This window comes from Natator depressus, chromosome 13, assembly GCF_965152275.1.
Source record: "Natator depressus isolate rNatDep1 chromosome 13, rNatDep2.hap1, whole genome shotgun sequence".
Classification (NCBI taxonomy): domain Eukaryota; kingdom Metazoa; phylum Chordata; order Testudines; family Cheloniidae; genus Natator; species Natator depressus.
This window is the reverse complement of record NC_134246.1, coordinates 1,012,062-1,036,503: the sequence shown is the minus strand read 5'-3', so window position 1 is coordinate 1,036,503 and position 24,442 is coordinate 1,012,062. Positions and strand designations below refer to the sequence as shown.

General features: G+C 58.5%; 4 protein-coding genes across 8 annotated transcripts; 2 read left to right on the top strand and 2 right to left on the bottom strand.

Annotated features, from left to right (window-relative positions):
• Window positions 1-817: 817 nt before the first annotated feature.
• On the bottom strand, window positions 818-8,601 carry TNNC2 (troponin C2, fast skeletal type). Of its 4 annotated transcripts, none has more exons than XM_074970319.1 (6): window positions 8,471-8,544; window positions 2,733-2,787; window positions 2,251-2,394; window positions 2,050-2,164; window positions 1,490-1,626; window positions 818-1,118 (listed from the first exon to the last, which is right to left on the bottom strand). In XM_074970319.1, exons 1-6 carry the CDS (start codon window positions 8,483-8,485, stop codon window positions 1,087-1,089), a joined length of 498 nt encoding a protein of 165 aa, XP_074826420.1. In that variant the 5' UTR covers window positions 8,486-8,544; the 3' UTR covers window positions 818-1,086. The 4 variants fall into 4 exon arrangements, with proteins under 4 accessions (XP_074826420.1, XP_074826422.1, XP_074826421.1 ...); XM_074970321.1 differs by having other exon boundaries at window positions 819-1,118; window positions 8,502-8,601; XM_074970320.1 differs by lacking the exon at window positions 8,471-8,544 and adding an exon at window positions 4,439-4,515 and having other exon boundaries at window positions 819-1,118.
• Window positions 7,655-11,812, top strand: SNX21 (sorting nexin family member 21). 2 transcript variants are annotated; one of them, XM_074970313.1, is made up of 4 exons: window positions 7,655-7,873; window positions 8,561-8,845; window positions 9,341-9,498; window positions 9,762-9,893. In XM_074970313.1, exons 2-4 carry the CDS (start codon window positions 8,578-8,580, stop codon window positions 9,774-9,776), a joined length of 441 nt encoding a protein of 146 aa, XP_074826414.1. In that variant the 5' UTR covers window positions 7,655-7,873; window positions 8,561-8,577; the 3' UTR covers window positions 9,777-9,893. The 2 variants fall into 2 exon arrangements, with proteins under 2 accessions (XP_074826414.1, XP_074826413.1); XM_074970312.1 differs by lacking the exon at window positions 9,762-9,893 and adding an exon at window positions 10,024-11,812 and having other exon boundaries at window positions 7,660-7,873.
• ACOT8 (acyl-CoA thioesterase 8) lies at window positions 11,717-17,484 on the bottom strand. Its single transcript, XM_074970314.1, has 6 exons — window positions 17,285-17,484; window positions 16,880-17,016; window positions 14,572-14,797; window positions 14,043-14,200; window positions 12,227-12,418; window positions 11,717-12,151 (listed from the first exon to the last, which is right to left on the bottom strand). Exons 1-6 carry the CDS (start codon window positions 17,458-17,460, stop codon window positions 12,033-12,035), a joined length of 1,008 nt encoding a protein of 335 aa, XP_074826415.1. The 5' UTR covers window positions 17,461-17,484; the 3' UTR covers window positions 11,717-12,032.
• A 518-nt stretch (window positions 17,485-18,002) lies between these two features.
• ZSWIM3 (zinc finger SWIM-type containing 3) lies at window positions 18,003-23,015 on the top strand. Its single transcript, XM_074970275.1, has 2 exons — window positions 18,003-18,411; window positions 20,234-23,015. The coding sequence occupies exons 1-2, from the start codon at window positions 18,257-18,259 to the stop codon at window positions 22,251-22,253; spliced, it is 2,175 nt and encodes a 724-aa protein (XP_074826376.1). The 5' UTR covers window positions 18,003-18,256; the 3' UTR covers window positions 22,254-23,015.
• Window positions 23,016-24,442: the final 1,427 nt, after the last annotated feature.

Below are 24,442 nucleotides of genomic sequence, written 5' to 3'. Positions count from 1 at the left end.
TTCCTGGCTTGGAGGGGCTCAGTGTGACTCAGCCCCCCCAGAATAAGAGCACCCCCATGTTCCCAGCCCCTGCGCCCTGTGGGCCAGCCGTGCCCTGTGGGCCAGCCCTTCCCTGAGGTAAAGGGATTCCTCAGTGGTGCCCTGGTCCTGGGCCCTGCCCCCTCCGGCTGTCCCTGCAGCCCCACAAGGGAGGGCCTGGGTGGCTGCTTGGTTCCTGCACCGCAGCCCCTGTGCTGAGATGCAAAGCTGCCAGCGAGTGAGCTCCTCCCCTGCGGAAAATCTGAGCTCACTGCTGGCCTGGTCCCCAGCGGCCATGTGGGAAAGGCAGCCCAGAGTGCAGCCCCCCTGCCCCGCCCAGTCGACCTGAGCCCAGCTGCTCCCTGCATGCACAGGGGGCCCAGCTGCGCCCCGTGCTTGCCTGCATGAGCCCCGCCTGCCTGGCGCTAACCCAGGCTGCGAGCACGGGGGCAGGCGCCGCTCGTCAGCGGATGGCAGCAGTGTGGGGCACAATGGCCCTGCTTGTTGAGTGGGGCGCCAGGTGCTGCTATGAGCAGTTACCAAGTGCTGTGAGCGGGGCTGCACCAGCCACACATGGTGATACCCACCCCAGGCACTGGCAGTGTTCCCCCCACCCTGCCCCAACGCCAGTGTCATGCCCCTGGGGGGACCTCACATCCCCCCACCTGCTTCCTGCAGACTCCTCCCGGGGTGCCTGGGCTGGGGTCTCTGGCCAGAGGGTCCCCTGCCCGCTCCACTCCCCATATCAGAACCAGCTAGAATCCAGGCTCCAGCAGGTTCAAACCTTTGACCCTTTTAATGAGGCTTCAGTACTATACACAGCGTTTACAGATGGGGGAAAGGCTCTTTCCAGCCATGTGAGAGGTGAGTCCACAGCGCACCAGCCCCGGGGCACGGCCACAAGGGAGCTGGTCTCGGGGAGCAGTGAACTGTACAAAGCGAGCGCTTCGCGGGGCAGGGGAGACCAGGTGCTCTGGCTGGAGGCTGCTCCCAGAGTGGGCTTGGCTTTGCTGTGCAGTGATGGAGCAGGGCTGGAAGCAGGGTCTGGCTCGCAGGAATGTCCATCCTTTACTGCACACCTTCCATCATCTTCAGGAACTCTGCAGGCACAAGCAGCCAGACACCTGGTCAGTGCTGGGGGGCCTGGGGAGTGGGTGCTGGGAGCTCAGGGGCTGGGTTGGGGATGGGGAGGGTGCACCATGCCCGTAATGCAGCACAACGCTCACTGGCGCTGGGCTATCAGGGTACCCTGGCCCCCACACCCAGCTGTGGCCCTTCTGTACGCGGGGGGCATCCCGCAGCTCAGTGGAGAGGCTGGGAAGGTGGAGCGCTTGGGGCTTAGGAGAGCTCTGAGCACAGATCCGCTGGGCTCAAGGTGGGCTGGGGAAGGGAGGAGCCCAGCCAAGGGTGGGGGCATGAGAGCTGCCCTGGCAGCCCCACAAAGCCTGGGTGAGGGAGCCCTGGGCCTCACCATCAAAGTCGATGCGTCCGTCATTGTTTTTGTCCCCATCTTTCATGAGCTCCTCAATCTCCTCCTCAGTCACGCACTCGCCAGAGGATCGGAAGATCTCGGCCAGCTCCTCGGCATCGATGTACCCGTCCGTGTTCCTGTGGGGCAGGGCATGCGGCTCTGAGCAGGGCTGGCCGGGCAGGCGGAGAGCAGGGGCTGCCGGAGACTCTGGGCCCCCGGCCTGGCCCCTGCTCTAGCAGCCGACCCACTTGGTGCAGCCAGCGCAGGAGCCTGGAGGACTGAGGCTCAGGTGGAACTTGGGGCAGAGACGGGCATCCCCTGGGCTGAGAGGGAGGCAGCAGCGCTAGTCAGGGCACAGGGGTCTGTGGCCACGCGTGAGGCAGCCTGGTCAATGGCCACTGGGCCAGGGACCTTCCTGCAGCCTGCGGGGACAGCGGGACTCAGAAGAGTTCGGCAGTGCTGTGACCCCCCCACGCTGAGCTGGTCACTGCAGGTCCCCGCCCCCAGCCGCGCGGGGGGAGACGCGCGTCCTCCGAGCCAGGCCGGCGGAGCTGACTCACGTGTCGAAGACGCGGAAGCACTCTGCCAGCTCCTCCTCCGACTTGCCCTTGGCATCCTCCTTCATCTGGCGCACCATCATGACCAGGAACTCTTCGAAGTCGATGGTGCCGCTGCCTGCGGGAAGAAGCCGCCCTGAGGTCAGGAACCGCCAGCCCCAGCCCCCTCCCCAGGGATTGTTCCGAGAGGAAGATGCTGCTCACCATCTTCATCCACCTCCTCAATGATGGCATCCAGCTCCTCCTTGGTGGGACTCTGCCCCAGCATGCGCATGACGGTGCCCAGCTCCTTGGTGCTGATGTCCCCACCGCCATCCGCGTCAAACATGTCGAAGGCGGCCTTGAACTCTGCAGGACAGGCCCGAGTTAGCAGGGAGCTTGCCCAGCTCCCAGCAGCTGAGAATGATCCTCAGCTCTGCCCAGTGCTCGGCTCTGGGCCCCTGGCATCCCCCGGGTACCAAGGGGTGGGCAGAGCCATGGAGACAGCCCAGTGCCCTCCCAGGCTTGGGAGTGGGATGTGCTGGTCAGGTCTATCGCCCTCTTCCCTTCCCAGGAGAGGGCAGGTCCTGCAGGCAGGTCCCCCTTCTGCGTCACCCTGGGCCAGCAGCTCCTGTCCTTTCCCCTCTCTGCGGGGAGCTCTGACAGCCCCTCCTGCCCAGTGCCCAGAGGGGCTCGGTGACACTCACCCGCAATCATTTCCTCGCTGAGGAAGGACCGCGCTTCTGCCTGCTGGTCCGTCGTCTGCAAGGCAAACAGAACAGCTGCTCACCCAGAGCCCCAGCCCAGGCCCTGCTGCCTCTTCTCTCAGCAGGCAGGGAGGAGCTGCCGGGTCTGTCCCCTCTCTGCAGCAGGGTGCAGCCGAGGCAGGTCCCTGAGCCACACAGACCCAGACCCCCAGGCTGAGCACTGCCACCCCCACCCCCAGCACAGCCCCAGCACCTGAGCTCAGAGCCATGCAATTCTGGACTCAGCCGCACGTCCCAGAGCCCTGCCACAGAGCACCTGCCACCCAGGCCACTGCCCACCGTGGTCCATGGGCATCCCATGGCCTGGGTGCCGGGCGTGTGCTAGGGAAAGGCAGGCGTGGGCGTGTTACATGGGATTTACACAGACCTGTCAGCTGTGCACTGTCCTGGGCGGTCCCCAGCCAACCCCTGCAGGGCTGCCAAGCATCCTGTGAGCTCTGCGGCTGGCCCCGAGATCCTGCAGGCCGCGGGGAGGGGCCTGCGTGAACAGGCCACTCATGGCCAGTTGCTGCTGCTGGAACCCGGCTTCCCCCCTGCCATGACCTGCCCCCAGGCTCAGCTCCAGGGGCAGCTCCCCCACTCCCCACAATCCTCTGCCCCCCGCAACTCCTCTCCCTCTCTGGTCATTGGGATTGGGGGGAGCAGCCTCGCGGCTGGGCATTAGCCTGAGCGCCCAGCTCCCAGCTCTGCTGGCTGCCTGGTCACTAGCCTAGCCGAGCCACTTGCAGCGGGACCCGCGGGCTGGGGGTTCCCAGCCCTGGACGTGCGCGGCTATTCTTAGCAGAGACTCGGCTCCCTTTTAGGGGACCAGCAGGACGCCAGGCCCACGCACCTGTTGGGAATCGGATTGAGTTACTCCTTGAGGGCCAGGCCCATGCAGCTGGCGGGAGCTTGCAGGCCTGCAGACGGGTGTCTTATGACCCAGAGCTCAGCTTACTGGCCAGCCTGCTGTGCTCAGCGCTGCTCCTGAATCCCAGCCAGACCTCTGCTTCCTCGGAGTCGAAATGCAGCCTCCTGCCCCCAGTGCAGCACTACCCCACCCCCAAGGAATGGGATGCTAGGACGGGGCTGCCTCAGGACTTCCTCTCCCAGCTGAGTGAGATGGGAGCAGCCCCTGCCCATTCCTCACCCAGCCCTCTGGGCCCCTTAGTAACCGTGCCCTGTTCCACACCCCTGGGTCGGCACCGTTCGGGGGGGAGGGGGCGGGACAGTATGGGACGAAACTCTGCAAATCGCAACATCATCGCCTTGTTTTCCCAAATGCCCCAACACCCCCCACCCGCAGGGACCTTGTCCCTGCAGCCCCGATCCGCCTTGATCTCATACAACCAGCCCAGCCGACTTCCCCCTGCTAAAGCTCTGATCAGGAGCCGCCCTGTGCGCAGCGCTCTCGCCCGCGTGCATGTTCCCGTAGGCAGTGGCTCCTCCTGGAGCATAATCTCTGCCCTGCAGGACCTGACCGTCCCATGGCTCCTGTGCCAGCCTCTCCAACGGGCACACGCCTGAGCTGGCCATCTCCCAGCGGGGGAACGCGCCTCCACCACGCACAGGTGCCCCCAACCTCCAGCCCGGCTGCAGCTCCCCGACGCCAGACTCTGCCGGCACAAGCCCAGGCCGCGCCAGGCTGTTCCCGCACAGGGTCTTACCATGTTGACTGGTCGCCCTGCAGCGCCCACAGACCAGAGTCACCGCAGCCTGCAGCACACAGACCCCAGGAGCTTCCCCTCCGCCCCTGGCCCCCCAATTTGTACTGTCCTCGACCAACATCCTGCCTCCCAGCACCACGCCATTGGGTGTCACCGGGTGCGGCTCTTGCAGCAGCCTATCAGCTGCCTCCCGTTAGCCCTCACCCCCTGATTGGTGCCTGGGCCATTTTACCTAATTTAGCAAAAGCTTTATTGGCCGAGCAGTGGGGATTAAGAGCAGGTCAGGGAGCCGGCGAGGAATTCGATGCCTCCAGGGGGCAGGACACTGGAGACACGGCTCCTCCCGGCTGAGCACCTGCCGTGGGCTGGCCCAGGAGGGAGAGGGTCCCAGCTAGAGCCAGCTGGCTCCCCGGGAAGAGCCAAGGAAGAGCCCACGGCTGCCCGAGAAAAGGGGGCCTGAGGGGGAGAACGACCTTTTGCCTTTAACGCAGCAAAGAGGGTGACTTCCATATGGGCCCCCAGGCTGGGGCGGGGCTGGGGAGGGCAGGGGAGTGAGGCGGGGGGGCAGGGGCAGGGCAGGTAGAATGGGGGAAGGAGGATGGATAGGACAGGTGCCTGCTCCCTGTCCCAGGCCGAGAACATCTCCTGCTTTTGTGCTATAAGCTGAGGAATCCCTGTGAGCTCCAGGCCCCCCGAGAGGTGGAAGCAGCTGTGCCACACGCTCTGACCCCACCCAGCCTTCAGCCCCCCCATCCTTTCCCAGGTGCCACTGTCCCATGGCTGGCTCATCTCCCAGCCCAGCCGGGCCATGCAGCTTGGCGTATTTATCCCTTTTTCCAGATGATGTGGGGTCTCTGCCAGCCAATGTCTACAGCTATTTGGGGGGGCAGGGTTTATTCCTTGTTTCTAGCCCCCTCACCCCCCCAGTTCTCAGATGTCCCTGCGTCGTCCTGTCTTTCCCCCACTCCAGTGCTCCCTCTACCCCATGGCTCCCTTCCCTGCATTCCTGTAACTGGCCCCTCAGGCGGGGGCCAGAGCCCATCCTGACTGTCCTCCAAACATCTCACCCCAAGATGCCTCCAGCCGCAGAGCGCAAGGAGCAGCAGGAACCTCCTGGCTCTGCACCCGGGGAGTGGAACGCCCTGCACTGAGAAGCCTGACATGGCAAAAGAGGGGACGGGACCAGCTCGGCTCCAAGAGGCCCCGGCATGGTGGCCGAAGGGCCTGGCATGACATCTGTCTAGCACTGGGTACTGCTGGAGCATCAGCCGTGCCTGAAGGCGCTGTCACAGCACCATGGATGGACACACCTGGGGAGTGCCAGCAAAGTGCCCAGGGCTCTGTCCAAGGAGGGGAGGAGGATGCCATGGGACTACAGGATCCTTGGCTTGCTTCTGGCCTTGCCAAGCCCATCCACTCCACAGCTGAGCCTGGGAGCTGGGCACAGCCCTTGTGAGAAGAGCCAGGCCTGGATTTTCTCATCCACCCAGCAAACAGCATCTTCCCCATCCTTTCTCTGGGAGCGGGCAGCAGCACAGGCCAGAGGGGAGGGCAGGAGCACGTCTCCCCATGCCACTCCATGCTGTGGGAGTGGAGCAGACACCAGGGGCTGGAGGAGAGGCCAGTAGCCCCGGCTAGGTCGCCTTGTCCTGCACGGCGGCTCAGATTCCTGGCGCCCTCTGGAGCTCTCCTGTTGTCACTCTCTTGTTTACATGGGGATCCGGTTTCCCACCCAACTAGGGAAGGGTGCTGTCCTTGGGAACACAGCAATAGCAAAAGAAGTGGAACCCCAGTCCCCTCCGACCCTGAGGGCCCACGGGAATGGCCAGGGCCAGGAATGGCTGCTGGGAGCCCAGACTGCCCCAGCCAGGCCATTCCAGACCCTGGAGTTGGTGCCATGTTTACAGCCATGACTGAGAGCAGAGGGGGCACAAAGGGTCCATGCTGGCCGCTGGCTGAGCGGATGATCCAGGGGCACTGCAAGGCTGGGAACTGGCACAGTCAGTGCCCAGGTGTGTGACGCTTTGGGCATCAACAAGTGTGCTACTCTGGAAGCAGGGTCATCAGCGAGAGTCCATCCCCATTCCCTCTGTTCCTGCTCCCCATCCCCCCTTTGCATGCATAAAGCCCTGGGGAAGGGCACAGAGCTTCCCCCAAATTCCTGTTGTGTCCCTGATGTAAATCAACCTGCGTCTGACATGGATCCCTGCCGGGTTTGTGGAACCGGGGGCCCGTTTGCACTGTCTCATTGCCTAGGGCCCCGCCCTGCTCAGGGCAGAGACAGGCACGGCCTCTGTGGGAGGGAAAGCAGTGGTTCTCGGGCTTTAGGGTAGATGCTGCCCCAGGGCTGAGCCTCCTCCAGCCCTGGATGGCAGCTGAAGGGTGGCGGCCCATGGCCCGAGGAGGCAGGAGTGGGGACAGGGCCCGGGGGCACACTGGGCCAGCTCCGAGGGAGGAGTCCGACTGATGGGAGCAGCTGAGCTGGGCTCCGTCTGATATTAATAGACATTCCTAAGAAAACCTGCCGAGGAGGGAGTGGGTGCATCTCTCTAAATAAGGAAGGGAAGCAGCTGGATCCAGGCTGGGGCTGGGAAGGATGCCCAGGCTGTGGCTGACTTCCCAGTTTGGAGAGACGCAGAGCCCTGGGGAGCCAGCAGCTTCTCACCCATGACAGGGACAGGCCTGCGGGCCCCAGGAATGGGGCTGTGAGCGTGAGTGTGTCTCTGTACCGTGGCCCCAGGACAGTACGTCTGCCAGACCCCTGGCACTTGCCCTCACTCTGCCAGCTGCTCGTGCCAGCTACTGAAACACTCATGTCCCTGTGGGGAGCGCATGGGGGAAGGGGGGTCCCCCTCAGGCTCAGGCTGAGCCCCCTGGTGTGTGGTGCTCCCTGAGGGTCTCTTGGATGCACTCGTGCACTGGGCAGTTTTTAGATAAACCCACCCTGGGCGGAATCAGATCCAGATACTTTGATCCGGGTTAGAGCTGTGTGTAGAGAGCCCCTGGGGCTGGATCCAGATCCTGGGCATGGGGCATAGAATCCTGCTAGATCGAGTTAGAATCCGGACTGGGCACTCCACACACTGGGTTCGATCTGAATTGACTCTGGATTGGCTGGATGGTTGGGGGCGGGGTGGGGGGGGGGAGAAGGCTGTTGCGGTTGGGTGCTCTGCGCACGGGGGTCCGGGACACCCAGTGGAAGACAGGGATGGATCCGGATTGGTTGGGTGCCGTTGTGTGGCTCAGGATTAACTCCGGATTGGGCGGCGGAGGCGGATCCAGATGAGGCGCCGTGCACAGAGGGGAGCCCGACCGGGATCAGCCAGCTCCGGGCTGGGCAGGATCCGGGTTCCCGGGCGGAGGCGGAGCTGCGGCGGGGAGGATCCAAGGAGGAGCCGCGGCTGAGCGGCCATCGCAGCCCGGACCGCGGCCCCGGTGAGCAGCTCGGGGGCCGGGGAGCGGCTCCTGGATAATGCGGCCCGGCCCGGCCCCCACTGACCCCCCAGCTCCCGCGGGCGGCCCGGCCCCCACTGACCCCCAGCTGCCCCCCCTTGATGCTCCATTAACCCCCTAGCTGCCTCTGCCCCCTCCCCTTTGGCCCCCAGCTGCCCCTCCTTCCACCCAGTTACCCCCGCTCCCTCCATGGGGTACCGAGCTCGCTGCCCCGCAGCCGGGCAGCTCCTGGCTGGTGCAAGGCAGACAGAGGGAGCAGCGACCCTGGGCCTGGGGCTGGGGCCGGGGCCGGCTCTGTGCCGGAGGGAGCGTCTGTGTCCTGGGGGGCGCGGGGCCCTGGGGCCTCATTTCCCTGCAGGTTTGTAGCGAAAACCGCAAAGCACTTGGAGCACCTGATTGGGAAGCTGCTGCCTGCACCTGTCGCCCTCCCGAACCCTGGCCTCAGCCTTGACCCCAATCCCGCCCCCCCTCCACCCTCCCACTGCTCAGCCTGTGCCCTCCTCCTCTGGGGTCTCCCTGGACTGTGGCAGGTGCAGAATTGCCCCCGCCGCCATCTCTGACTGCTGGCCACGGTCTCACCTCTCCCTGCCCCATCCCTGGGTGCAAGCACCTTCTCACACGCAGGCCCGGTTCATTGCCCCCCTTCCTGACCAGCCTCTCCTCCTGCAGCTGCTGAGCCGAGCCCCATGGCCTCCCGCCTCCTGCACCGGCTGCGGCATGCCCTGGCTGGAGAGGGCGAGGGTGACCGGGAGGGACAGGGCGGAGGCGGCTCAGAGGCGGAGGAATTCCCAGAGAGCTCCGAACTGGAGGACGACACGGATGGGCTGTCCACGCGGCTCAGCGGCACCCTGAGCTTCACCAGTAATGAGGAGGAGGAGGAGGAGGAGAATGAGGAGGATGCTGCTAGCCGGGAGCTGGGGCTGCCCAAGAACCCCGGAGCCATGGAGAATGGAGGCAGGTGCAGGGTCCCCTAGTTACTCGGGTCTGGGGTGGGGGTGCTGACCCAGCCAAGACCCTTTTCTGCTGGGGTGGGGATGGAGGCTCTGTTATTCCAGTAGCGCTGGCGAGGCCCAGCCATGGGCCCCTCGTGCTAGGTGCTGTATAAACCCAGAACAAAGGCAGCCCCAAGGAGCGTCCAGTCTGAGTGCATGAGGAGACAACAGCTGCCGGGAGAGCACGAGGAACCAGCGAGACCACACCGGCCAGCCTGCCGTCAGGTTGGTTGTAGGCCCCACAGCGTGTGCCTGGGAAGGCAGCATGGGAGAATGTGGGCTGGCATGAGGGGCCAGTGCTAATGGACTGCTCACACCTGCGCCCAACAGGGAGCCCTGCACTCCCCAGGCCTCTCTCTGCAGGAGGGGGCCCTGGGCCACTGGGGGCGAGCCCTCCCCCTCCCCTTACCAGGGTGGCTGGCCTGCGGGGTGAGTGCTTGGCTTGTCTCCGGTGCAGATCAGAGCCCCACTCCAGCTGAGCACCTAGGCAGTAACCTACTGACACGCCAGCTCCACGACTTCTGGAGGAGATCGCGCAGCAGCCTGGCTCCCCAGCGCCTGCTCTTTGAGGTCACCAGCGCCAGCGTTGTCAGTGAGCGCTCCTCCAAATACGTGGTGAGTGACACTGGCCGGGGGGGGGGCCAGGCTGGGATTCTGGAGGGGGTGACGGGGTACAGGCTGCCCAATCCTGTGGGTGCTGGATGCCCCCTGCTCCTCCCACCCAAGCACGCCACTCATGAAAAATGCTTGGGTCCCAAGACCCTTGGGAGTGTGCTGTCCCCGTTGGACGGAGAGGGAGGGCAAGGCGACCGGGGGGGCTGGAGCTGATTCTTGTCTCTGTCTCTCCCTGTGCTGCTCGGATGGCGCTGGCGGCTCAGACGAGCCTCAGGTAACTATTGCTGCTGTTACCCAGCCTGCTCCCCTCCCCCTGCTCCCGCCAGCCCTTCCCTGCCCCAGGCAGAGCCACCAGCAGGTCTCTGCTGCCTGTCCCCTTCCCCAGCGTGTGCACCCAGGTGCAATCGGTTCGCTGCGCCGCCGTCCCCAGCGTTCCCCTCCTGCGTGCTGAGTCTGGGGGCAGGCGGATCCTGGAGAGCCTGTGCACCCCAGCTGCTTCTCGCTCACGGCCCTGCTCTCCCACAGCTCTACACCGTCTACCTGATCCGCTCCGGACAGTTTGACAAGGCCCCGGCCGCCATTGCCCGGCGCTACTCGGACTTCGAGAGACTGAACCGGCGCCTGCGCCACCGGTTTGGCTGCGACATGGCAGGCGTCTCCTTCCCCAGGAAGAGGCTACGCAAGAACTTCACAGCAGAAACCATCGCCAAGCGGAGCCGGGCCTTTGAGCAGTTCCTGTCCCACCTGCACTCCATCACCGAGATCCGCCGCTCCTCTGACTTCCTGGAGTTCTTCTTCCTGCAGGACCTGCAGGCAGCACAGCGCCTCACCTGCAGCGGCATGTACCGCGAGGCCCTGGCCACCTGGAGCAACGCCTACCGGCTCCAGGACAAGCTGGGCGTCTGCAGCTCGGGCCGCTTCCTCCTCACGCTGGCTGGCCTGGTGGTTTGCCACCAGGAGCTGGACGAGCTGAGCGAGGCTCATTGCTACTGCGAGCAGGCTCTGCAGCTCCTGGAGGCCCAAGACAGCCACCCCTTGCTGGAGCCCTTCCTTCAGGCACATGTCCACCTGTCCTGGAAGGTGGGGAAAGACAAGCGCCAGTCGGAGGCCAGGCTGCAGGGGCTGCAAGGAACTGGGCTGGCTCTCCAGCAGCAGCCCACCCTGAAGGAGTTCTTGATCAAGGAGGCTTTGGACTGAGTGCCCAGGCCCCCAGCACTGGGGCTGGGCGGGGACCAAGCAGCGTGGGTCTCGAGGAAGGAGGCTGCATTGTCCATGGGGACTGGAAGAGCAGCAGCGGCTGTAGGTCAGGGATGGGGTGTGTCTTGAGCCTAGGCCTAGAGTGGTAGAAGGGGAGCTGCAGGTCAGGCTAAGTGTGCAGTGGCAGGGCTTTGTCTGTAGGGTGCAGGGGGGAGAGCGGGACACTGGCAGAGGGGTGGGGCGGGGCCCTGGACTGGCCCAGCACCTGCCTGTCCTGGGACCTGTTCTCTTGGAAATGTGCTTCTCCAAGTATGTGAAATGGCCCGTCCCCCAGTGCTGGGCGTGCAGCCTCCCTAGTGCCAGGTCAACTCCTGGCTCCCTTAGGGGACGGAGCTGCTGCTGGGCCATATTGATACAGCACTAAAGGGATTCACTGGCACCAGGCAGAGTCTGGGGCTCTCCTTGGGAACTTTTAACAATACTTGAAGACTTGGTAGGAAAAGGGGCCGAAACTCCCCAGAGTGTGTTCAGATTAGCCCTCCCCTGGCCCCATTGCAAGGAGAAGCTCTCCAGCCTTTCAGCAACAACCCTAGGGGCCAGGGCAGCAGCGGGGGCTGGGAGGACAGATCCCCAGGACCCACCGTGCCTTGTGCTTTGGCTGAGACGTGAAGACAGTCAATCCTCCTCCGCCTCTACCAGGCCTTACTGTGCTAGGCTACTGCTGGAGTGGCTGAGACTCCCCTGGGGCCTCTCAAAGCCTGCCCAGCCTGCAGGGAGAGCGAGAGCAGGGGCTGCAGCTGAGCCGCTGGGGAGGAGAACTGAGAAAGGGAAGCTGCAAGGGCTCTGCAGCAGCTTTCTTCCCTGGCCCAGCCAGAGATGCCCTGCAGCCTGAGCTCCAGCCCCTTGCTCTCCTCATACCTCCTCTGGGTCTCTGCCCCTCCTCCAAGCCCCTGGGGGCTCCCTTCTGAGTAGGTCATAGCTCCAGCAGGGTGCTACTCCAGAGCAGATGTCTAAATGCCATGGAGGGTGGGTGGGCCATGGAGGCTTTATTAGAGGGAGGCGGGGGACAGTGTCTGACATGCCGCTCTAATCAACAGTCAATAAAACGGATATTCCCACGGCTGCTGTGACTGCGTGGTCCCTCTGGTGCAGCCCTGGGCGGTTGCAGACTGGGCTGAGGCTTCCAGCAGCACGGAGCTCCTGCTGGCTTGAGGCTTCTCTCCACTCCTGCCCCAGATCTTGGTCATGCCCATCTTGGCGCGGGGGCCCAGCACTGCCAGCTGCCCAGCCTGCACCCCCAGAGCAGGGGTGGATGTGGCTGCTGCTGACTTGTCCAGCTACAGTTTGCTCTCAGCTGGGCTCTGCGTCACCCTGATGACTCCTTCCTGCGCGCAGGTGACAGCCAGGACTCCATCCCTGCGCCACAGCCGCCCATGCACCAGCCCTCGGCACCCACCTGCCCGGGAGAGAGAGCGTCCATTACCCTGTGGCCAAGCAGCTCCCCAGCACCTGCAGCAGGGGGAGGACTTACCGGCCCAGGGGCTCTCACACTCGTACAGCATCCAGTGGTCAGCGCGGAAGGGGGCGTGGAACCACATGGAGTGGTCGAGGGACACCATGAACTTGACAGGATGCTGCCGGTGCGGGAGCAGAGCTGTGCCCAGGAAGGCGTAGTCGGAGATGTAGGCAGCCACGCAGCAGTGCAGCTTCATATCACACTCCCCTGCCAAGCAACCAGAACCCAGCCTCAGTTCAGAGATGAGCCCTGACGTGCCATGCTCATCCTCGCGGAGCGGGTGCCTTGGGGAAACGTCTGTGGAGCTGCTGAGGGTTCAGCTCCCCTGAGGGGTGTGGGCCAGGCCCCTCCGATGCTGCACTATACCTGGCCACTGAGCTGATGAACACAGTGAATGAGTCAGCAGCTGCAAAAGGCGAGTCCCTGCTGCACCCGAACTGTTGGCCTATCCTGGGTTAGGGAGGCAGTGGGGCTGTGCACGCAGGCCATCACAGGCTTGGGAGCAAGAGGTGGGAGATCACCGGCAGCTCCCCCTGCCCAGAACACGGACTCAGCAGTGAGGCTACACCCAACCTTGACACAGCCTTGACCGGGCCTGCCCCTTCATTCCAGGTGTGGGCAGGCAGGCTCAGCAAGGCAGATCCAAGTGTAGAGGGGCTTAGTGTGTGCAAGTGGGGGGATCCAGGTGTGGGTGGCTCAGTGGGGGACCTGGATGCACAGGGGCTTGTCGCAGGGTTTTGAATGCAATGGCAATGGGACTCTGCAGGGGAGTCCAGGTGAAGGTAGTTGGGGCTCAGCAAGGGGGTCTGGATGTGGGGGGATAGAGCTCAGCAGGAGGGTTGGTGTGGGAGGAGCAGTGGGGGATCCAGGTGCAACTGGTTGGGCCTTAGTGGGGTGGGAATCTGGGTGGCTTGTCGGGGTGGTCCAGGGGGAGTGGGGCTCATCAGGGTGCGGGGGTACTGAGTGCAGGGGGGTGAGGCTCAGTGGGAGGGTCCGGGTACGAGGATGTCTGGATGCACGGGTGTTGGGCAGATGGGGGAGCAGCTCCCTGTACAGGGATCCCTCCCCCTGCAGCTAAGGAGCGACAGGTGCAGGAAGCAGAGGGGGGAATTTGCAGAGCTTCCTGTACCTGGGGGAGAAATCTGGGAATGGGTCTGACCTGGCCCTGGATGCCGTGCAGGGAAAGAGGAAGTCCCATCCTCCCCAGCCAGGACTAGCAGCTGAGCCAGGCGCAGGGTAGGCGCCACCAGCCGGGTCTTCCCTAGTCTCACCCTCTGCCCCACAGTGATTTACCTGGGCACTTGAAACATACTGCTGTGGGAGTCACGTGACTGCTCTTTTGGCTTCCCTTTGCTTCCCCATCAGAAAGTCATTTTTCTGCAGGGAAGCAAAGAAATCTGCAGGGGACATAAATACTGCACATGCACAGTGGTGCAGAATTCCCCCAGCAGTCAGCTTCTCTGTAAAGCTCCAGACCTACATCTTGATTGTGTGGCCACAGGGCCTCAGGCCTCTGCCAAGGGGCACTTCTCTGGCCACCCCAAGGTAGCGGCAGTTACCAATTGCATTGCAGCACTTGGCCCTTAGGATGAAATCCAGTGTCATTATCCCCACGTTACAAAGGGGGACACTGGCAAGTGTTGACTAAAACTTGCTCACGGCCACAGAATGAGTCCATGGCAGAGCTGGGTACAGGCCCCAGGAGTTCTTGGCTGCCATTCCCTGCTCACCTACTAGGCAGCAGAGTCTTTCTGGGAGCCTGGAGGAAGTAAGGGGATGCCCTGGGGGTGCACGCCGAAAGCAGGTACTTAGTCCTTGACACAGGACTTACCAATGTAGCCTCGTGCCCGAACCCAGAGCAGCTGCTTGGGCTCCTGAGACAGCTGGCAGAACGTCTTCGACGGGCTCACAGGCTTGATCTCAACTGGTACCTCCTGGGCCAGGATCTTGTTGAGTCCCAGCCTGTATTTCTCCACCAAATTGGGATCCCTTTAGACAATGAACACAGTGACACTAGTGCTAGATTTCCAGCAAGAGCTGCTGTAGTGACGTCAGGGCTACAAGGGCAGCCCACTAGCCAAGTTGATTTGGTGGGGAATCCCCACATCAGCTGCGGTAGTGTCCGCTCACAGCCCCAGGATGGAGGTGCTCTGGCAGAGCTCTCAGGGAGCTTCCCATTGCCAGACAATCACATGGTCACTCTCCTCTGCTGAAGCTGGACCCCTCTCTCAGGAGGTGGGTTTCCTCCCTCTGGGCTGACTCTGCTTAGCAAGCTGTGAGAGCTGCCTCTCCCCAACCATTCCCCAGCACACACAAATGAGGGCAGAAGCTGCTGCCCTGCTTCCTCTCCGTTCACTCACTGCAGGTATTTCTGAATTAGCTCTTCTTGAGACAGCAGCTCCTCCGGGGGTGGCACAGTGGGCATGGTGAACTGGTGCTGCACAGGGCTCTCCTGGGTCTGCTGGAAGGAGGCCTGGCAGATGAGGATTGGCTTCCCATGCTGAATGGCCTTCACTGAGCGAACAGAGAAGCTCTTCCCTGTGCGTGTGCGCTCCACCTGGTATAGAACCGGCACCGTAGGATCCCCTGGAACAGGGAAAGGCCGTGTGACATAGAGCAACATCTCACTCCTGGCTACCCAAGGGCAGCCCCGAGCACCTGAGCGCTAACAGCTGCTGTTCAAAGGGGATAACATTTACAGAAGAAGGGACTCTCTGCCTGGCCCCCATCATCTGCATTAAGATCAGGACTTGAATCCAGAACTGCCTTGGAAGCTACCAAGATACCTCCTTGGGTAAGTTTCCTACCCAAGGATCCCTCAGTGAGGAGCAGTTTCCTAAGGCATTCCCATGAGGACTCTTTGCTGCTGCCAATGTCTGCTTCAGGCTCACAGTCCCTGGAGGGGACTGGCTTTGCTGGGTGACTAACACACAGAGCAGTGCACTAATTCCCACCACCCCTGAGCTCAGGCTCTTTACCCATTTTACAGCTGTATAAAACAAGGCAGAGAAGTGATCTGCAATATGAAATCCCAAACCCACCACAGATAGGTGCTGTTCCTCCAGCCAGTAAAGGGCCCCAGACCTGGATGACTCTGAAGATCATGTATCATACCTCAGCTTACTCTGCATGTACTGGCAAGAGAAGCTCCCTCACTTTACCCCAGCAACAGCTGGGCACTGCACCCAGATCGGAACACCCAGGGGGCTCCACCAGCTCCTACTACTGACCTCAACATCCTCCCCCACCACACTACAGTGACTCCAGGTGAAGTGTTGCCTGGAGCATCCTTGGCAGATTAGCCAGGCAACCTTTTATTGTATGTAAGTTCGTATACAGCGCTTGTCACCGCAGTATCGGAGCACCTTCCAGTCCTTCATTAAGTGACATGACTATTATGTCATGTGGTAATAGTTCTCTCATCCTCTGACCCCCAGGGGAGAGGTGTCTTGTTTCTGCAGCTACATACAGTAACTCCTCGCTTAACGTTGTAGTTATGTTCCTGAAAAATGCTACTTTAAGCAAAACGATGTTAAGCAAGTCCAATTTCCCCATAAGAATTAATGTAAATAGGGGGGTTAGGTTCCAGGGAATTTTTTTTCTCCAGACAAAATAAATAAAAATATATATATATATATACACACACACACACACACAGAGTATAAGTTTTAAATAAACAATTGAACACTGTACACAGCAATGATGATTGTGAAGCTTGGTTGAGGTGGTGAAGTCAGAGAGTGGGGGGATATTTCCCAGGGAATGCCTTACTGCTAAATGATGAGCTAGCATTCAGCTGAGCCCTCAGGGTTAACATATTGTTGTTAACGTATCCTCACACCCTACAAGGCAGCACGAATGGAGGGAAGAGACACAATAGATGCATAGCAGTGGCTGCAAACATTCCCTGCGGAAACTGAACAGTGATGAAGAACCCACGCTATCCCACTGGAGCACACCACTCCCTCCACTTTCCAACGTGCCGGGGGAGGGGATTGTGTGTGTGTGAGAGCACCACACCTAGCGTGTGTGTCTGTGTGTGAGAGAGAGAGAGACGCGCATTGCCCCTTTAAGTATGCTGACTGCACCGTAAGTACACTGCCTTTTTAAGCAGAACAGCAAATTGACAAAGCAGCTGCTGCCAGCAAGCTCCCTCCCTCTTGAGCCCTGTCATGTGTCATCTCTGTGAAGATGGGGTGTAGGAGTGGGGGGAGAGGAGCAGCAGGAAGGAGACACCCTGACATCAGGACCCATTCCCCCCCCCCCGGGGGGGCTGTGCGCCAAGCAGGAGGCTGGGGAGCAGCACAGGGCAGTGGGGGGAGGGACGGCTGAACAGGGAACCCAGGGGGGCTAATGGGGGGCTGCCGGCCCACCCTGGTTCCAAGTCCCCGGCCCCAGCGCCAAGGGGCTGCTCTTCCTGCGAGCAGTGGACAAAGCAGCCGGCTGCCAAACGACGTTCTGGGGAGCCTTGCGCGACTTTAAACGAGCCGCGTTCCCTCATAGGTCAGCGACGCCGAAACACCGTTCACCGGGAGGAGCCGCCGCGTTCCGGCCAGGCAGGTCGCTCTTTGGGCCAGGGCAGCCGGTCCAGGCCCAGGAAACGCCCCTTGCACTTGGACCGGCGCCAGCCCCCGGCCGAGCGCTCCGGCTTCCCGACGCCGCGTTTACCTGCTCGCACAAAGTAGCAGTGCAGGGAGTGGGCGTGGACGTCCTCGCTCACCGCCTCGGCGGCCGCCACCAGAGCCTGGCCCACGATCTGCCCGCCGAAGAGCCGCCGCGTGGCGGGGACCCAGTAGTGCCGCCCCCTGCGGGGACAGGAACGAGGCCGAGATCAGCCCCGGGACACCGCCCCGTGGCGCTTCCCGCCGGCGGGGGACCGGGCGGAGCGGCCTCCGGTCCGCGCTCGCTGGCCGGCCGCTTCCCGGCCGCGCGGGGGGGCCCGGGGGAGGCGCCACGCGGCTGCCGCCGGCCCTGCCCCGGCGCGATTCTCCGGCGGCGGCGGGGGGGGGGGTACGGGGGGGGCGCGGAGGCCGCGCGCGCGCCAGGGGCCCCGGGGAGCGGCGCCGCCGGCACCTGAACAGGTCCAGGTCCAGGGGCTCCAGGCTGAGGACGCTGGTGACCAGGACGCTGCGCAGGTCGCCGGGGGGCGCCGGCTGCCCCGCCTCGGGCCGGTCCCCGCTCCCGGGAGACTCGGCTCCGGCCCCCGCCGCTGGAACCCGGAAGCCGCCGGCGCTCGTGGGGGCCGCCATCTTCTTTAGTCACGTGACGCGAAGTCTACCCAGAAACGACCTCCAAAGGCGGGCTGCTAAAGGCGTTAACACGAGTGCACCCACTGATTGGCTGTAGGAGCTGCCCATCATCCTGTACATCCGGTATCTTCTTGAAGAAGCGGGAAGTACCCGCCTAAGATATGGGGGCGGGACGTGCGATCTTATTGGACTGCTCAATTGTCAGTCACTTGTCACGTGATCCCCAAGTTCTGTGTTGCTTGGTGAGGTTGCTGTCAATCTGGCATCATAGCCGCTGATTGGCCAATTCTCTGAGGAGGGCGGTGGCTGTGGCTGGGTTAATATGAGCTGAGCTGGCTCACGTACCGTCTCCATCTTCATCAGCAGCTGTAGAGGCAGGTGGGGCTCAGTCCCCGCCCCCGGGTGAGCCCCAGCGCAGGGAGAGGGGCTCTCCTGCCTGCCCAGGCCCAGGCAGTGCTGGGGGCTGGGCTCATTGCAGGCAAGGGGGAGCCGGGCTGGGTGAACCCAGCTGGGGCCTGGGGCGGCGCCCAGCGAAGGGGCTGCCTGGGGGGCAGGGAGGGTTAAGCTCAGGTGCGGCTCGGGGGCCTGGGGAGAAGTCCAGGAATCCGAGAAGGGTTACAGAGGCCCTGGCTCTGAGGCACGCGGGACGTGGCCCGCAGGAGACGCTGAGGTGTGTGGCATGCTGTGCAGCAAAGCTGGAGCTCTTCTAGCACCGTCGTATTCCAGCTCTAAGCTTAGGGTGAGGCTCAGAGAGCCTAGGCGTGGCCACAGGGCACATGCAGGGGACTGAATAGCCATGGAAGTTGGCTCATGCTTTAGAAACTACGATGACTTCAAGGAGTGTTTCAACACTTACAAGAAAGAGAACAAGTGTCACTATGGCTTAAAGAACTGTGTCTCTGTCCGCTTTTACAACCGGAAACATGGGACCAGCATCCGCGAGGACATCACGTAAGGCTCTCTGTGCTCTAGGGGTGGGAGGGAAGGGGACCTCAGGCACTTATGAAAATACTCTCCTGTTTCCTGAGGTAAGACCAAGATCCTTCCTGACCCACCTGTGGTCATTAAAGATCCTCTGGCCTTCTACCAGGGATAGGATATTAACCTTAGTGCCCAGCCAAGTCCCAGCACGGGGTCAGTCTGTGCTGCCTAACTAAATAGCTTCTGCAGTCTACATTGAAAATGGGGTTCTTTTTCACTTTTTGTCTGAAACTGCCATGCAGTGTTACCATATGTAGTTAAATAGCTGCCTTGGTCCATCCCAGAGGTGGGTGTGCTTCACTGGGGAAGAAGTGGGTCCTTTGAGAAGTGTTCTGGGACAATAACAATATCCAACTCTTCTCTGCACTTATTAGTAGATCTCAACATGCTTTACAAAGGAGGTCAATGTGACTATCACTGTTTTATAGAATGGGAAACTGAGGCACTGATCAAGGAGATGTCATGCCCAAGGGTCACCCAGCAGGCTAGTGACAGAACGAAAAATGGAACCCAGGTCTCCTGAGTCCTAGTATGGTGCTCTATCCACTAGGCATGAGAGTTATTTGTACCTGTTTGAAGTGATCAGTTGTGGCTGTGTCACATCATCCTTAAAAATCATGGGCCAGATTTTCAAATTTGTGTGTGCTTAAGTTAAATGCAAATACCAGTATGCAGGCACTCATTGGGTATCTGCCATACTTGCCAGTTTCAAACTCTCATCCTGTTTTGAGTCAACATTCATTTCACACCTTCACCTTTTACTAATGTCTTTTTGGCTAGTACCTATCTCTTCCCATAATATACTCTCTCACTCTCCCCTTAATTCCTCTGGTAGTATTCCCTCATTTTGCGTTTTTTGTTGTTCATAGTTCTTTCCCTGCTGCCTGAACTGATTGTTTGTTAGTTTGAGGGCATGCTCACCCCCTCTCCCTCCCCTGCCTGCCTTTCATTTCCAGGACAGCCTTTTTAACCTTGATCGGTGAGCTGATGACTTGTGAGACCATACACGCTAACTTTTATTTCTTGCAATTTTCTTTTTCCAAGGAACTGTCTGTTGTGTGCCTTAATTAGTGTCGATTAGCATTCCCCAGTCACCTTCACACTAATGGGTTTTAGTATTGCCTTCCATTGCACCTTACTTAAGGTCTGATTAAACAGGTCTTACTTACGTGAGCAGCCCTATTGAAGTAATGGGCCCAATTCGCCGCCTTTATAAGTTAGTGGAGTCACTCATGTGAGTAAAAGGCTGAACGATCAGACTCCAGTTTCTTAATTCCTCCAAACTTGCGTTCTTGAAACATAAATTCCTGATGCATGATAGGAAATGCTTCCTTACTATGTTGAACTAAAGTAACTTGTCATCTGCGCCTCTTGATGCAGAAGACAGCTGTAGGAGTGATTTGGGCTGCAAAGGAATATAATAAGAGCAAATAAAACTTCCTGAAATGATTTGTGTCAGTGATATGCTTTGACCTTGCCACCTCCGAGGACTGGGAGTGTCTGAGACCAATTGCAGAGGATTCGTCAGAGATGGAGATTTCAGTCTAACCTAAGACAGTGATCAAACATTATAAGTATCACTTTAGCCTCTTCTTTCTTGACCTGTATGTAGAACACTAGCCATATTCGGTGAAATCTTTTCATCCTAACATCTCCTATTATGATGGTATGTGCTTGTCATGCAGTCCTTGGCTACAGTGTTGGCATGTCAGAGAGGGAGATGGCTCTGCACCAGTACTGTTTGGTCAGACTACGTTCTGTTCCATTGCTAACTGTCTCTCCACTTCCCCAGGTTCATCCAGGTGAAGTTTGGCTGTGTCCGGACACGGGAATACAGTAAGAAGAGGAAACCACAACCCAGCTTGTGCCCAGCTTTTTTTGTCCTGCAGTATAATGAGGAAATAGACCGGCTGGTGATTACTGAACTGAACAGTAATCACATCCATGTAGACCCGGGGGGAACTTCCTTGGCCCGTACTAGCTCTTCTCTAGTGACGAGAACCACAACCAAAATTGCAAGTTGCATGGCAGATGGCAGCCCTGCAACAAAACTGCGTAGACAACAATCAAGAGAGGCAGAAGCCACTGTAACAATCAGTGAGGAGTGTGTGATGGCTGACATGACTTTGAATGGGTCACCTGCTCCACTTAGCAAGGTTGCTATGCAACCTGAGGCAGTGAAGGAAAGTGTCTCAACTTCAGCTTTAGTCAGAATTGCAGAGGTCATGAAAAACTTCCTGAGGGTGGACATGGGCTCATTGGCCTCTATTAGCGTGGGCAGCAACCAGGACCTAGACAGACTGAACTTCCAGACCAGCAAGATGAGGAGCCTGTTTGTCAAATTTCCTGAGAGCCTTTTGCTGCACAGGGTGCAGAGTGAGAGAGGGCATGTGCTTTATGCCTTCCTTGTGGAGAGTAAGGACCGAGTAGGGAAGATGGTGCACTTTGCTGTCCTGAAGGAGGACACCGGTGAGAATGTAAGCAAAATGCTGACTGTCTTCAAAGAGTTCAATCCCGAGTGGCAGAAGGTCAAGGTGGTCTTTGTGGACATGTCTTTCCTTCACAAAGCCACCATGCAGGAGCTCTTCCCCTCAACCCAGGTGCTTCTCTCTGTCTACCACACTGTCAGATTCCTTGAGAAGAAAGTAAAGGAAACAGTGGCCACTGTTTCCTTCAAGCATAAACTGAAGTTGGCTTTGAGGGAGGTGGTTTTTTCCACCTCAAATGCAAATCTAGACATCTTGTCTCAGCTGGTAAAGCGCTTGGTGGACAAAGAGTTGTACAACTATCTTCAGGCCAACTGGTTCTCCTGTGAGATGCTGTGGTACATGCATGCAAAGAAGGGCCTTCATTCCTGCAGCACCTACGTAGACAGTCTGGATCTCATCACTCATAAAATATCCAGTCTCTTCAACAAGCAGTTGTCCCTGGAGACCAGCATCCTTCACTTTGTTGAATATGCCGACTGCTTCAATACCAAAGGTCTGGAAAACCTGAACCAGGGTTTCTCAAGTGTTGAAGAAGAGAATCAAAGCAAACGTGTGGAAAAGCCGAAGGTGCGTACCCGTGCCTCCATGAAGCGTACCCCTGTTGCTGCCTCACAGCCCCAAAACAAATGTCCTGAACCGCCCAACCAACTTGCCAAACAGAAACCTGCAAATACCCCAGGCACTATGCTGGCAGCAATCCGAGAGTGTTGCACAGACCTAGGCTACCAGCTGTGTCTGAATGAGTGGGAGGTGGTGCAGAAGTCAACTCAGCTCATTAATGTCCTGAAAGACAATATTGTGGTTCAGCTGTTAGAAGACACACACCAGGTCAGCAAAGACTGCAAGAACTGCAGCTGTTACTTCCACTGCCGGTACCAGCTCCCCTGCAGGCACATCCTGTCTGTGCTGCATGCCAACAAGAAGGCTGTGGAGGAAGCTATGGTATGCAAGCGTTGGCAGAAGAAGTACCAGCACCTTTCAGTCTTGGGAGATAACCTCCTAGATGATATTGGGCCCTCAATGGGTAGCCAACCAGCAGCAGAAGAAGAAAGATATGACAAAATCCAGTCCCTCAGCAAGGAGCTTGCTAATCTCCTGATGCAGTGTGATGGGGAAGAGCTAGAGGAGCGCAGCTCCACACTCAAAATGATTGTGGATATCTGGGCTAAATCCTCAGAGCCAGTGGAGGCTGGGAAATGCTCTACCTTCAGAAATGTGGGGGATTTGCCATTTCTTTGGGTAAAGCAGGAGGAAATAGAAATGGAGGATGCAGGTGCAACCTCTGAGAGATCACTGACAGGTACCAACATGTTCCTGATTTGAAATGCCGGACGTTCTCGATTCAAACTTGGAGATTCAACAAGCTGTTAGTGGGAGCTGATGGTTTAATCCTCTCCCAGCCTCTTATGGTTCTCTCCCCATTCCCAGTCCCAGGAGACTCAGGGTTAACTGTTAACTTCCAAGACTGTTGAAGATCTCAGTAATAAACTTGAGACTTTCCTGTGTGCTCGTGTGTCTTCTCGGACTAGCCATGTTGTGGGTTTCGTTTTTTGGTTTGGTTTTTCTGGTAAGAGATTATAGGTGGTTAGACGATGGCAGTTCCTACTTGCCAAGTACATGCTAGGTGTCTGTGTAAGAACCTCAGGGCTGCTGAAGTCAAGCCAGTAATGCTCCCTGTGGGATGGTCTCCTTAGCCCAGTCATCTGCCACAGAGGCCTGAAAACTAAGCTGAACCTGGTATAGAGGGCCTTACACTCAAAACCTGGTTATAGTGATTAAATTGAATAAGTTTCCTAACTCACTACTTTGGTTTCTGAAAACTAATTCTTGGTTTTTAAATTTGGGGTGAACTTGTTCTCATTCCTTGCTGGGTAAGGCTTCAAAAAAAAAAAAAAGTACTTGGCTTTGAACAGGCAGAGATGCAAGTCCAGCTGCCTTCCTCCCTACATCCTCTGCTGTGCACTATTTCAGGGCTGTGCCCTGCTCTCCTCTAAATAGCAGCTGGAAGAAAGTGCAATAATGCGTTTATGGTTTGTATGTTGCTGTTTGTGCTGAGACCACTGCAAGCAGTGGTCAGTTTGCTGCTGTGTATTTAGACCAAATTAATTGTTAAAATATGGTTCTGACTTTGTTTTGTCATTAAATTTGTTTTCCATTTTGTCTTGGGCCATAGCCTGTCCTTCATGCTTGGCTTAAAATGCTTCTTTGCTTTTAGTCCCATAGTGGTTTCTAACCAAAAGCATGTAAAGTAGTACTGAGGCAGCTATCATCTCCAGTCTTTGAACTTCAGCCCTATAAACATGAAATATGTGCCTTCCTCAATTGCATTCAATGTGGTGGTGTCCTAAGGGGAAGTGGCTTGGGAGCTCTGGGTGGAAGGGTTGTTTTTCCCACCATTACAATTGTTAATGTAATATCTTTGTATACAAATAACTTACTTACTTGAGGATTTTTGTTTCTGTAGTAGAACCAATGTCCATCCTAGAAAGGAAAGAAAAACAGGCCCTTTCCCTTCAGTTGATCAGGATGGACCCTGCTTTCCTTTGTGTGCTGCCAGGGGCCTCTCCAACTGGAAAACTTGGAATAACAGCATTGGGCAATGCCACAAAAAGCAAAACTAACTCCCCAGAGTGGACTCTTGTCTGCACTAAACTGCTGCTAAGCCATTATCACGCTCCAGACCCTATGTTAGTCCATGGTGGCTTTAAGGGGAGCTTTTTCCCATGTGTGTGAGGTTTCAGAGTGGTAGCCATGTTAGTCTGTATCAGCTAAAACAACGAGGAGTCCTTGTGGCACCTAAGAGACTAACAAATTTATTTGGGCATAAGCTTTCGTGGGCTAAAATCCACTTCATCAGATGCATGGGGGTGGAAAATACAGTAGGAAGCTTATATATATCTGTACATGAAAAGTTGGTAGTTGCCTTACTGGGGTGGGGTGGGGGGGTGGGGAGTGTGTGTGTGCACGCATAATGGAGGTTGTTTTGCCTTTCTGAAAGCAACAGAAGGGAGAGACCTAGCTGTATTGTTTGATCAGCGGAGCCCTGTGAGTCATCTGTAATGATCCTAAAAGCTCATGCTTCAGAACTTCAGCTGGTCACCTCCAAGGGCCAGGAAGGAAACTCTTTTCCTGTGACCCCCATGGCATATTCCGAGTTTCTTTCCTCCTTCCTTCCAAGCATCAAATTGGGATATGGGACAGAGTGGGCCAATGCTCTGTGGTGGTACAGAATTCTTTTTCCCAAGTGCTTGGGTCATGGGCCCATCTGAGGCTCTAACTGATTTCCCTATTCCAGAGTGGGAAGGAATTTTTTCCCCAGTCAGATTGGAAAGAAATTTAGGTATGGGTGTCCCCTTCCACTGCAGCATGGAGTGGGGGGTTGCAGGCTAGGCTCATCTGCTTATATCATTGTCAATTCCCTGCTATTTGCAAGGGCCTTGGCCAGTGGTGAGCCTCGCTCCCTCCAGTTCTCTGCCTGTGGCACACTTTAGCTTAGTGTCCTGAAGGCTGCA